Source organism: Haliotis rubra, unplaced genomic scaffold (assembly GCF_003918875.1).
Source record: "Haliotis rubra isolate DU_JTF1 unplaced genomic scaffold, ASM391887v1 Scf389, whole genome shotgun sequence".
Lineage (NCBI taxonomy): Eukaryota > Metazoa > Mollusca > Gastropoda > Lepetellida > Haliotidae > Haliotis > Haliotis rubra.
Window position 1 is genome coordinate 952,159 of NW_025767067.1, and position 13,527 is coordinate 965,685.

Genomic DNA, 13,527 nt, shown 5'->3' on the forward strand with positions numbered 1-13,527 from the left:
CTGAGTTTTGTCTAGAAGAAACGTTTGCGCATCGCGCAGGGGAAGAGGTTTAGTTTTCTCGAAGCATACGGAAATTACCGAGGCCTTGCGAATGATCACTTTTGAAACAACGTCGCTGATTGCACAACTAAATCTGATTGCCTCCAATCACGAGTCTTGAAAGCTCACACCATGAAATGGCCGTATTAGAACAGAGGTTACGTAGGAAGATATGACAGGAGTTACCTCTGTGGGAAGAGAATGGTAGGCTTTATGAGTCCATGAAATATAGCGAAATGGCACACTGGGAATGCAGACTTATCCGTCTTTGGCACCAACTCGAGGAAAGTCAGTTTGAGTGTCACATGGAGACGTGTGGTGGCGCTGAAGTCAATACCTCGTGTGACCACCGTGGGTATCCAGAACTGCAAGGCATCGAACGAATAAGTCTCAGAATCTCGTGTTGCCCAATCGCAGCCTACTCTGCCTGTAGTGCCTGTGCGAGTTGTTCAAGTGTCTGGGGCTGAGGGTTACGGCGTCGCACCCGTCTGTCCAGGGCATCCCACAGATGTTCGACTGGGTTTCAGTCCGGTGATCTTGAGGGCCAGGGGAGCACATTGATGTTGTGGTTCTGGAGGAAGTCTTTAGTGTGACGTGCTGTGTGGGGGCCTGGCATTGTCCTGTTGAAACAACGCCCTCTGGCGATCAATGATTGGAAGGAGGTGTGGGCGTAGGATTTCGTCACAGTACCGTTGAGCTGTCAGGTTGCCCTGGATCATCACCAAATCACTTCTCCTACGGCAGGTGATCTCTCCCCACATCATAACACTTTCCAGGCCGAATCTGTCCACCTGGGGAACGCAAGCGTCGGCGAAACGTTCACGTCGACGTCTACACCCGCATTAGGCCATCGCGTCGTTCCAATAGAAATCGTGATTCATCACTGAACCAGATTATGCGCCAATTCGGTAGATTCCAGGCCTAAACGTTGGTGCACCATTGAACTCGATGTCGACGATGTTGTTGTCGAAGCACAGGGCCAAAATAAGGTCTTCTGGCACGTAAACCATCCCTCTCAACCTTTTCCTGACGGTCTGTGCAGAAAGCCTCCTCAATCCGGGTATTTGTCGAGCGGTACTGGTCGCCGTAGCTGTTCGATGACACAGGTGATGTACCCGGATGTAACGATCCTGCGCCGCAGTGGTCGCTCGAGGTCGCCCACTACGGGGGGCATCTGCTACCGCATTCTGCCCGCGATATCTCTCCCAGAGGTGTGAAATGGTGCTTTGGTGAACATTCATGCGTCGGGCAACTGCACGTTGAGACTGGCCAGCTTTAAGCAAACCAATGGCGATATGACGGTTGGCTTCACTTAGACGTGGCATTTTGCGTTCAACAATATTCCAAATACAGTGAATAATCGACAGACAGCGGTCAACCTTTTATACCCATCATTGAGACTATCTGATCCCCAACTTTCACATGCATTGCATGTGAATTGTGTATTCTGTGACACAACACGCCGAAATTGAAAATCATGCTGTTAAATACGGGTATTTTACGGATGGTGCGTTTTGTTGTGATGTTTCAAAACATAAACACCATAGGACTCATAAACAGAGCAAAACCTTTTGTAAAATGAATCACGTTTTAATTCATTGCTATAATATACATGAAATTACTATTTTCATGATGCGTTTCTTGTTTGGGAGAGTATACTTAGCGGCCCGAGTGTTTATTGCAAATACAGGATATTTACCATCCAAAATACACTCAAGGTGAAGGTATAGAAGATGAGCCCGCTAGACTGTTATCCTCGCTAAATGTAGCAAATTTTGTATCCATATCTGCCCAGACTTCAAACCTATATCCCTGTCAGACATTGATTTTCGGTAATCTAAAACATGTTTTTGAAAATGCTACAATTATTTGTGCATATCATGTTTGTTTGTAAACACTCCTCAAAGTACGTAGAAGATCCGGGTTAGAATTATGACTAACGGGATCGGGTGATCAACAGCATGAACATCAATCTACACAAAATGACAGTCAGCGAGCCTGACCACCCGGTCCCGTTAGTCGCCTCTTAGGACAAGCATGGGTTACTGAAGACCAATTCTACCCCGGAGAGTATGTAATGGAGAACCGTGTTTTGTGTAGGTCAGTGTTGGTCACATTTTGTGCTTTCAGGTGGTTACCTGTGTACATCAAGTGATATATAGAAGGGTCAGCTGCAGGTGACTTCAATAATGAAACCGTACATGAATTCATTTTCTTTCCATGTTGTCACATCGTTTCACATCCATGTTGTTTAGATCGTGGGAAGTATTCATTTTGTAAATAAATCATTCCGGTTTCGTTTTAAGTTGTTGTTGAAGGATCTGTATTTTTGTATATGTACAAAACGATGAAATGACTGAATGTATTTTCAACCATTACAACAATGGTTGAAAAAGAAAACGTAACAGAAACTTATAACAAGTATTGGTTTATTGGACAACACTGCACACTTAAACCTGCAAAAGTGATCGCTAGACACCAGCGTCCAGACTTATAGTGGTTGCATGGGTGTTGGACCCAGCACTAGCACTTCCTGCTGTGTCATAACCTATATTGAACTAGTTTCATGGCACACCAGTGGGTAATAGAGAGAACAAAGACATACTTTCAGTGTGCGAAATAGTTTCCAAATTTTGCCAGCCAGTCGGGCTAGCTATGCCTGAAAGTTACTACCCCGCAAGATAATTCACTAGCCCGAAATCTGATTGAAAAAACTAAGCAAAAGATTACAAAAATAGATGAGAATAAGATATTGTCGGCATGACATGGGTTTCATAATTAAGTTGCTAATATGGTGAACATTTTTATCAGGCCGTAATCTTGCATGATTTGAAAGTGTATTATAACTTATAAGTCGGAGAGATACATTTACAAAATGACCCCATGAAAATTCCCTAGCCAGTGACTGGAGATTTACTGACCCGACTGGATTTTTACTAGCCACGGGCTATCGGGCCAGTGGCTATTTCGCACACTGCATACTCTCCGCCGCAATTGTCCTAGCTGCCTTGAACGATTGGTATGTAGTGAAGCACTACCGTTAATGCACTCACCCGATGATAAGCAGTAGTCGCAGGTTCGACTACCTATACTAAGATACATCAGGCAAACCTGTGTTAACTGTACGGTATTTTAGGGCTAACCCGACGTCCAGAAGTTCCTTATGCGCAACTTGCCTAACGATCATGATATATACATGTATATATTTATACAATGGTTAATGCTTGAAGAATCACCAAACACCCAAAATATTAACTTGATTCATAATATTCAAATGATTCATAGGAATGTAAGTGAGGTTGCGGAAAACCAGCTATGGACATGTACATATACACAGTTTTCGTCCAAATGTGCGTGCTCCAACTTCTACAACAAAAGGACTGGTGTATTCTAAACTAACACGTTTGCATTATTTGGTTTCGGACCTTGCTAATCGGAGATATATTACAATAATTGAACAAAATCAAAACAATTATTTCCCTGTGTTTACAAAATATATTCCCAGTTACAATTTTTGTGTGTGTGAATGAATCTGACACGTGAAAATGCCTGACATATAAAGAGTTTCATGATGTAGTTTATAGTTTTAATTCAACATTATTTATATGGTCAATTTCATTGGTTGATACATTCGTAAATTGTGCAGTTTTGTTTTCAGGGTTTCAATGTATATCTGAAATGTAGGTGTTCGTTTCTGAAAAAAACCCACAACGTTTCGGTGAGATTTCCGGATTATTGACCAAAAGGTTTATCTGGAAAACGGAGACAGGTTATGTTTGTGTTAGGCTGTAAATGGGCGTACTAACACTGTATAATTCAGCATTGTGTCAGCATATACAATAGTGAGTGAGTGAGTATTATAGTGTACCTTGACACATACATACATAACAGAAGAAAAAGCTTAAAGGTCACATGCAACCAAAAAATCAAACATAATTAAAACACAATTATCACTTATTCATGACATATAATATACATTGCTGGTTATGAAAAAACATATAAACAAAATTATAAGCGTACAATCGCAAATCAAAAGTGCAAAATTGTGTACTTCGGTTTACTTCCCAAGAAACGAAGCAGCCGGGATACCGAACCCAGTCAGAGCGGGTGGGTGTGCACTCAAGTGTAACGGCTGGTTCATTTGCAGATGCCCTCACGGCTAATTGTGTGTGTATATATAGAGATGTTGGGTTTTGTAAATACATGCTCATTTTTTGTGTATAACATTTTGCAATCAACAGACATCATAACATGTCATGTGTTCAAGTATCACACCTGCCTGTGTGTGTAATTACATAATATGACAGAGACCGAACTCGGGCCATAAATCAATGCGTTTTGTTTATGGTGTATAGCCTGATTGGTGTTAAGTTCAAATTGCATGTGGTCAGTGATAGCAGCTGTGTATTGAATATTGTCATTAGCAGACAGGCGGGCAGACACACAGGTGTCAATAAAACAAGACATTGAGTTTTGTCTGTGACAACGTCATATCTATATCACAGTTAGAAATTCTGTCAACGCTAAATAATGACATTGCTTTTAAGTATCGAACTGAGAAAGTGTCTCGGTAAGAAGAACGTGTGGTGAAATAGACAAATGAAATTATATAAACAGTTAATTTACTGTCATAACATATAAAAAGCTCGCGCCTGTGAGATATCAACAAAACATTAGAAAAATAGCTCACACCAAAGCCTTCACCGAGTATTCACCGGACAACCCGCTTCCAAGCTGCGCGAACCTATTTACTTGCGCACGTGCTATGAGCGCAGCCCAGCTGTTGAAACCCGTTTTCCCCAGAAAAGTCTGGGGAAAATTAGTGAAACGTTTGAACTCCGATTTCGCGCGTTTTCTTTCATCGCGTTATTTTTCAACTTTATAAGTTGAATTTGCATTTTTGACGATTTGTTTCGGTAAGTCCATACCGAAAGATATCAGAATCTGCAAAGTTGTGTTTTACGTTGCATGTGACCTTTAAAAAACTGAAACAACAAGTGTATAAAAATGTCAACACACGGACATCACGGTAGCCTTCCTAAACACAACATTAACACAAGAAAAAATTGTGTCCAGGGACACGGATGCCCCCGCTGACATTCATAAGACATATAAAGATCAATAATTGAACAAAATTCTCGAACAAGTTGAATAAACATCTATGCAACTATGACATGCACACCTTTCGAGTCTCAATGAAACACATGTATAAGCTTAATCAATTCTGTTGAGCCGTTTTTGTGGAGAAGTTGATAGACTTCATCCCCTATAACACTTTATTCAGAGAGAAATTCAACAAAATTTATTCAAGTTTAAACGGCATTAAAATTGGAAAAATAAATAAAATCTAAAATCAAAATATGAGATGCACACCTTTAGAGTCCCTATAAAGCACATGTGTAATCTAAATGAATTCCATAAAGTAGTTTTTGAGGAGAAGTGGATAACGTTCACCCCCTGTTGTATGGGACGAACTGGATAAATAGAACCAAATTCAACTAAGTTCAAACATCTGTAAAAGTGACAAAAGTAAGCAATTGCATAAAAAAATATGAAATGCACACCTTTAGAGTCCCTACAAAAGACATGTAGAAGTTCATTCAATTCTGTTGAGCAGTTTTTGTGGAGAAGTGGATAGACTTCATCCCCTATTACACTATCATCATAGAGAAATTCAGCAAAATGTACCTAAGTTCAAATGTCTCTAAACTTACAAAAAAAAGCAATAAAATAAAAAAAACAAATATGAGATGCACACCATTAGAGTCCCAAGAAAGACCATGTATAAGTTCATTGAATTCCACAGAGCGGTTATGGTGGAGAAGTGGAGAGAATACATTCCCTGTTTCGTACGGACAGACGGACGGACACCGAGGGTAACCATATATGCCCCTGCCATATATGGCGGGGGCATAATAAAATGGCAAGGCAAACATATGACGGTCTCGACCAGTATTTACAGATACCTACACGTTATGTAGTTTTCTGTTGCACACATTCCAAAACGATTAATCACCCAATGGGTTATTCTTGGTTTTACCCATTCTCATATTACACAGAAAATATCGAAAAAATAATAACAATATGATGTTGCCTTACGTCAATTTCAGTCAGTCTATAAACAATACCTTGTATACGATTTTGCTTGAAGGTTCGAAAATGATTTTATGAAAGTCCTCATGATCACTGATCTGAATGTGCGTCGTGGTATAGAAGTATGAAGAGACACCACAGCATTCATATTAAACCACAAACTTGGTGTGCTCAATGCGAATTACTGGAAATAATGTCATCTATATTCGTGCCCATGTGGGTAATTTGCATTGTTTTGTTGTTTACTGATATCGAAAGTTCAAAGATTGTCATAAGTGACCATCACGTGGCTTAGTGGGTAGTGCTGTGGTGTCCCCCCAGTTGTCAGACAGTCCAATACACAAATCTACATGGTTGCGTGAACACAAAAGCAAAGACTGTTACTCAAGGGGAATAAACAAGTACTGATTTGCTAAGACTTTGTGTGATTGTTTCTGACATGGGTATTCCATATCAATCTGTGGTAGAGTATCTCATTGGGCATGTACACTATAATTAGGTATAGTACACGCAGCCACACACACAAACCTACATGTAAGTTGAACACTCTGGAGCTCATTTACCTCACCGAACAACGCCCTGTAGTTCACCCTTTGCCTATGACGAATCAGAGGTTGTACCGCCAAAACCTCTGATTCCCTAATCGGGGTAACTAAGCCACGCCCACTCCGCAACCCAAGGTCATGACGATGGAGTGCACGAAGCTGACGTGGTTGGTGTTGTTACTGCAGCCGCAGAAGTTGGAGCAGCTGTAGTCACCGTAGACGGAATTGCCGTCGCAGTTACTGTAGAGGACACACTCTTTTGCATGGAGAGGGCAAGTTCTTGCTTGACAGCCTTTGGGTTCACCAATATGCTTGTGTTTATAGACACATTTCGGAGACCGGAGATCACCACTGCAATACAATGTAATAAGGTGTAAGAATGTTGCGCCGTGTGCTCATTAATACATAATTATATAACCAGAGAGAGGCTGTGTGCATGGTCCAGGCGCAGTCAGGCTGTTTAGGCTCATCGTCAGCTACCTACACTCAGCCCAGACAGCGAATGCATACTCATCAAGAATCTTCCAGAGAATATGGAAACACCGCAGCACATCGTATGACCCAGAGTGACACAATAGCTGCGGTCCCGCTGGAGAACCAACGGCACTCTCCTGTTCTGCGTCACGACAACAAGATGTACGAAAACCAAGGGCTCTAAAAACAAATGTGGTGGGGGTCGTTTATTACGTCAAAGCCGGTATGGATGTAGTAGCAATATCGCGGCGGGGAACACCAGAAATGGATTCACACATTGTTCCCATGTGAAGAATCTAACACTTTAACCTCTAGGCTACCCCACTGCCTCAAAAAACACTTGAGACATAAGCAGGGAGAATTTGGAATTGGAAACACGACCACATGTTTCGAGGACGCCTGAAAGACGGAACTTTACACATTGTGGTGTAAAGTTGACGGTGAAGATATTATGATCAGACACTCAGACAGGGAATTGTTGATACAGGAGGGAGATAAAGCGTGTACACGCGAGGATGGTATCACCTGGTCGGAGATTGGTGAGTGTGAGGCAGGAACCAGTCCACTTCATCAGATTCTGTATGTAGGGTTCCGCTGTGCTGGTGTTTGTCTGCTCGGCGTACGAGTCTGCAAGCTTCCTGCCTACAATCTGATCAAACTATGAAGCTGTCAAGGAGCGATATGTCTCCATAGTACCATGGATAATTCCACAGTTCCATCTAAAATGCGTATTTGCGTACACTGCGCAAATTATATGACCATAACCCAGGTTAGTTTTGTGTACATGTACGCGTGAAGAAATTTTCTGACTAGTAATAATCACTGCGTGACATGGTTATCATATGGGCAAAGCTGCCTGGCTGAAAGACCAGTTACTGTTGCAAACAAGGATACAAGACCGTAGCGCCAGGTCTCGGTAAACTTCCGTTGTGAGTAAGCGTCGTAACGGCCCAGGACTGTCTGGTGACGGGTGTCCGTCTTTAACCCCGAGGATGGCAGCGCTGCTTGGAATGTGCTGAAAGAATTGTAAAGATCCACGGGCTGACTGCAAGACGACATTATGGGGGAACAAATTAACACACTGGTGATTTGAAATGTCGACGAACTAGTAATCGGTCACTTAGTTGCATCGTAAGTGTTTGTATCTTATTAAAATCATCTTTTACTCTGACACGATGCCTTTGGGGATATGGAGTCTTTTGTTCTAAATTTAGAAAGCAAACTTGAACTTACTGAAAACAAGGTCGTTTTGCAGCTGTGCATACATTTCGTTTCAGATGGTCATCCAAACGTGAGTACAACTATAGAACGTTATTTTTTGTTCTGTCAAGTTTGGTTTTCTATAAAAACAACATATTTCCAACTCTTGGTAATTACGGAATGAAGAGGCATGCAAACGGGCATGATATTGGATAAAACGTATGATTGTACAGATATTCGTTAAATCGTCGACACATTATAAGACGCCGTGTAAGTAATTTTCACAACTTCCATAAATGATATCTAGACCATATGTGAATTACCAAAACATACCTCGATAAGTGGTCACGTGACAAAGCCAACACGACATACCTGCAGCAGCTATACATGACGGCATAGATGTGAGAAATGATCTACTCTAATGTGTCAAACTCAATGTCAAACAAGCTGATATTACATAATGATTAGCAGTGTTATAGTCCACTCACACATGACTGATTATGTATAAGTGGCCCCTTCACATTGGTCTATACAGTATACGTTTAAACAACGTGGAGCACAGAATTGTATCTGTGAAAGAAAAAAAACTGGTGTAATGTATCTCAGCACTGAATCAACAATTATCGAATTAAATCAACAAGTTCGGTACTTGGCAAAAGAATCATGTGGCCGGAAATTCGTTAGGTAGACTTTACAAGGTCTCCCTTCCATAAACGTGACAACATTTCCACACATATTATTAATTTTAGGGTTTCGTTAAAATAACCCCAAACAACTAACATCATGGTAACGTGTTAAACATATACCACAAGCTGACAGACATTTGTAGATAAATTTGAAATGCATGGATGTCATATACTACAAGAACCCCTAAAACAGCCATTTTTAAAGAGAACAATTCCAAATGTACCGACACGGCGGCTAAATTGAAATGTTTCGGATGTGAAAAACAAGGGAAACAATTGCACGTGAAGAAATGTATATTGTAAAAGGCGACAGCAATCTTTCAACTCGTGGTTCGATTCTGGATTTTCAAAGTGTACTTGGTTAGAGAGGTGCAAGAAAGTAGGGATGAAGGTTATTTGTAGTCAAATTCCTATACTCACTTCAGCTCCATTTTAAGGTTTTCTCTTTCCCGTTTTAGTTTCTCTATCTCGTCCTTGCGAGTGTCATGGCGGACCTTCTTCTCTTTAACATATTTTCCAGCTAAAATATTCGGGACGACACCATGAATATATGTCATAATATTCATATATTGACATGTTATTTACAAATAAAATACATGCCCAGCCTAGAATGTCTACATGCACCAAGGTAAGGAGCAAGAACTGTCAGAGTGTTTACTTACTTTCTTCAAGTGATTCCAGTTCACTCAGTCTCTTCGCATTCTTCGACACCAGTGCCGGAACGTAGTCATGAAGCATGCGGAGATGTTCCTAGAGAGAACAAGCGAATAATATAGAAGCGATTATTTCTGCAGAACGTATCTCCCACTTGTATTTTCTCGATAGACTTCGGGTACAGTGCAATTAGAGTTACCTCCCTTCATATCTGACCGAGCGCGTGATACCGTTGTTTCACCCCTGGTAGTGACGTAAGAGTGGGCTATCGCTGGTTGGAACTTGCTGACTTCGCTGGTGCACAAGAATATAACGGAAAATTTGGTCGACAGACTGATGTGTAGCGTTGAATATTGTTGAGAATTTTACAAAAGGTGTAAGCTAACAAAAATGTATTACATATTGAATAAAAGGCGCATGTTTGTAACTAATGTTTTAAGGAAGAGTGTCAGACTTTTGTCAGATATGATAACGCCCATTTGATTAACAAGAAAACAGAGTTTTTTTATATGTAAGTTAATCTAAGAATTATCACTCACATGGATTTTCTTCCGTCGTTTTTTCTCAGCTTGGATGTGAGAATTCTTTCTATGACGTGGCACTCTTCCATTGGTGTGTTCTTTAGGTACTTCTTCAGGCACAACGACTGGTGGCTGCAATGCCGCTTGTTGGCAGATATCTCTTATTAAAGTTTGAAAGGATGAGTTTGAACCCGGAGAAGACTGGAAAAGAGTGATGATAATATTAGATCAAACATGTTTGTTTGTTTTCGTTTAATCTGCACTGCAATATTCCAGCTGTATAACGGCAGTCTACGAGTGAGTGAGTTTAGTTTTACGCCGCACTGAGCAATATTCCAGCTATATGGCGGCGGTCTGTAAATTCCATCCATGCACGCACGCACACACACACACACACACATCAATCCATTTCTCCATGACGTAGGCGTGCGGTCATACTAACAACCACTGGTGTGCCTGCAGAGTGACACGAGAACGTCATCTACCTGTTATCTACCCGATAACTGCAGCGTAAAACACCAACCATGCATTCTGACTTGAGAGAGAGAGAGAGAGAGAGAGAGAGAGAGAGAGAGAGAGAGAATGTAGGGGTGACAACTGTTTGATGTTGCTCATGATAACGAAGATCGTATCCATAAGTCCACCCCCCCCTTAGGCCACATACAAATAATTTCTTGTTTCTCATTACCGCCCGACCCTATTTTTTCCCCCCTGCAAAATCAAAAGTTCAAAGAACGTTAATGAAGACACATTAATTTGTCTTATAGCTAAAATACATGGAATTATCATGAAACGGCCCTCCTGTTATCAGAAAATTGCGGTCCGCTGCAAATGATATTGGACCGCTCAACCTTAACGACGGGCCACTATCAGTTCTGTTGTCAAGTGACCTCATAGTTCGACATTAGTGGTTTTCGACTGGCAGATATTCTGGGTCAAACAAGTCAAAGCAACCCAAATTCCCGCTTTAAATAGCGGTAATATTGGCTTTCTTGTTGGTGCTAACCTTAACAATTGCACTATCAAGACTGTTGATGGACCAAAACCGAACACTGTCATAGCTTGACATGTTGCAGGCTATGGTCTTGTCAAAGGCCAAGGTCGAATATCGTCACTTTCTGTTGTGACGTCACTTGAATTGTTCGATGACGTAATTGCATTCGGGCAGTCAAGCCCGTCAGAAGTTGATTTGGGTAAACTTACAGTCAAATTCCTTCATTGTTTCCTTTTTCTTTTCAACACAAATTCCATGTATTTTAGCAATAATAACGGTAATGCTATTTTTGAGGGCATTATCATTTGCAGAAGCCCTCGGTCTTTATCAACTGCCCTCCTTCGTCGGGCAGTTAATGGAAGACCTCGGGCTTCTGCAAATGATAATGCCCTCAAAAATAGCATTACCCGTATAGTAGAAAATCAGAAAAAGAATATAAAAAAATAAAAATAAATTCCGCCCTACCTACCTATTTTATTTTTTGAAAACATCCGGGGAAGAACAGGTCTTCATCAACCCATGCTTGCCACAAAAGGCGACTATGCTTGTCGTAAGAGGCGACTAATGGGATTGGGTGGTCAGGCTCGCTGACTTGGTTGACACATGTCATCGGTTCCCAATTGCGCAGATCGATGCTCATGCTGTTGATCACTTGATTGTCTGGTCCAGACTCGATTATTTAGACCGCCGCCATATAGTTGGAATATTGCTGAGTGCGGCGTAAAAAACTCACACACTCACTCACTATTTTTAAAAAGTGATGAGAAACAAGACATTTAATTTATGTGGCCTTACAAATGCCATGCAATCTCATTAAAAACAGTGCTCGCTACTACTGCCACAGACATGCCAATAACATAATACATCAATGTCATTTGAAACTAACTTCTCGAAACTGGTTTGTGTCCGATTTTTTTGTACGTATAACATGCGTGACCATTTAAGCGGAATGTTTTGTATTTACGAAATAAAAATATATGCTAAGTTTAAATGCAAAAAAACCTCCATGTCGTCAAGCACATCACTAGTTTGATAGACGATCCAAATAATACTAAACAACATTACGGTATATGGGTTCACGCTGTATTGGAAAATGCCGAGCGGTAAACAATATAAACAGTGTTCGACTGTATTATTAGGTACGCTCAGCTGCATTCGTAATTCAGTTGATCAAAGGGACGGAACCCAGTCAATACCTTTAACCCAATCGCATATTTCCGTGAACACTCGGAATGACACGAACATCTACGAATGTTTACGGCAACGTCAGGGTTATTTTAGTGTCTTCGGAAAATCCCACAAGGAAAACACCACTTCCTGGAAAATTTATCGGAAAACTACTGCAGGAAGGTCATTCTTTCTTGTGATTATGAAATACGAATTCCTTGTTTTCAAATGATACTTATAACGCCCCACTCCCACCAAAAGAGAATACACATCCACGCTTGATACTACCTACCCAGTAATATATTACTCAGTATATTTTAGGTCATACTTGTTAAATTTACATTAGCATCTAAAGTAATTTTCATTATTAACGTTTCGAGCCATGTGGATGATAGACTTGAAACGAGGACAACAACAAATATCCAACCTCTCCACATAATGTGGATGATAGACGTGAAACGAGGGACAACAAATATGAATGAGTCAGTCACTCGGTAGTAGACGGGGATTCACTCGTGATTCTAAACATATTTAAACTATAAATACCCGCATACAATGTTTATATATGTTGCACAACAATAATTATTCTGAGTAAACATAAAGAAACTATTTCAACACCAAATATATATTACAAAGGTTCAAAGGTTTTAGTGGTTCTTATTGTTGCGAAATTATCCTTAATGTTGATACCTGTTGTGAGTCGACGAAGTCCAAAACGTCAAAGCTGGTGAGAGCCGAAGTCTCCATCAGAAACAGACACATCAAACTCTTGGGGTAACAGCATTTGTTGCATTGAGCGTTCGTAAAACTCAACTTTTCCTGTGTTTTTTTTACCTCAAATTACCAGGCAATCTGTGATATCGCTGTCTGTGTTGCGTGTGTGTTGCTCTGAGACCGTGCTATTTATAGCTCGCCACGTGATTTGATCAAACGTAAACAAATCAATGCAAATGATGTTCGCGCGGGCAATTCGACAAAGCAGAACAAACCTATCATGCACACCTGCCTCTGTACCCGGACGCAAGGTACGAAATGTGAGGAATGCATGATATGAAGTGATGCCTGTAACAATAGTTACATATACAATATATTCTCGATATTGAAAGGCCATGGATCAATGTAGTACGTGAATGTAAATATATACGCACCGAGAA

At 40.8% G+C, this 13,527-nt stretch overlaps 2 protein-coding genes across 2 annotated transcripts in view; one reads left to right on the forward strand and one right to left on the reverse strand.

Annotated features, from left to right (window-relative positions):
* Nucleotides 1–6,296: 6,296 nt before the first annotated feature.
* LOC124286634 lies at nt 6,297–13,291 on the reverse strand. The gene is made up of 7 exons (XM_046723028.1): nt 13,064–13,291; nt 10,231–10,413; nt 9,700–9,787; nt 9,458–9,557; nt 8,046–8,166; nt 7,677–7,809; nt 6,297–7,028 (listed from the first exon to the last, which is right to left on the reverse strand). Exons 1-7 carry the CDS (start codon nt 13,133–13,135, stop codon nt 6,814–6,816), a joined length of 912 nt encoding a protein of 303 aa, XP_046578984.1. The 5' UTR covers nt 13,136–13,291; the 3' UTR covers nt 6,297–6,813.
* The window catches only part of LOC124286633 (5'-nucleotidase domain-containing protein 1-like), a 28,053-nt gene continuing 22,789 nt past the window's right edge, over nt 8,264–13,527 (forward strand). The window contains exon 1 of the mRNA XM_046723027.1: nt 8,264–8,282. The gene's annotated coding sequence lies outside the window, so the exon portion shown is untranslated. The remainder of the gene's footprint in view (nt 8,283–13,527) is intronic.

Coding starts and splice junctions, on each gene's coding strand:
- LOC124286634 (XM_046723028.1), bottom strand. CDS start 13,135: ATGTGTCTGTTTCTGATGGAGACTTCGGCTCTCACCAGCTTTGACGTT. Junction 10,414..13,063: donor ACTTCGTCGACTCACAACAG/GTATCAACATTA, acceptor ACTCTTTTCCAG/TCTTCTCCGGGTTCAAACTC. Junction 9,788..10,230: donor AACGACGGAAGAAAATCCAT/GTGAGTGATAAT, acceptor TGTTCTCTCTAG/GAACATCTCCGCATGCTTCA.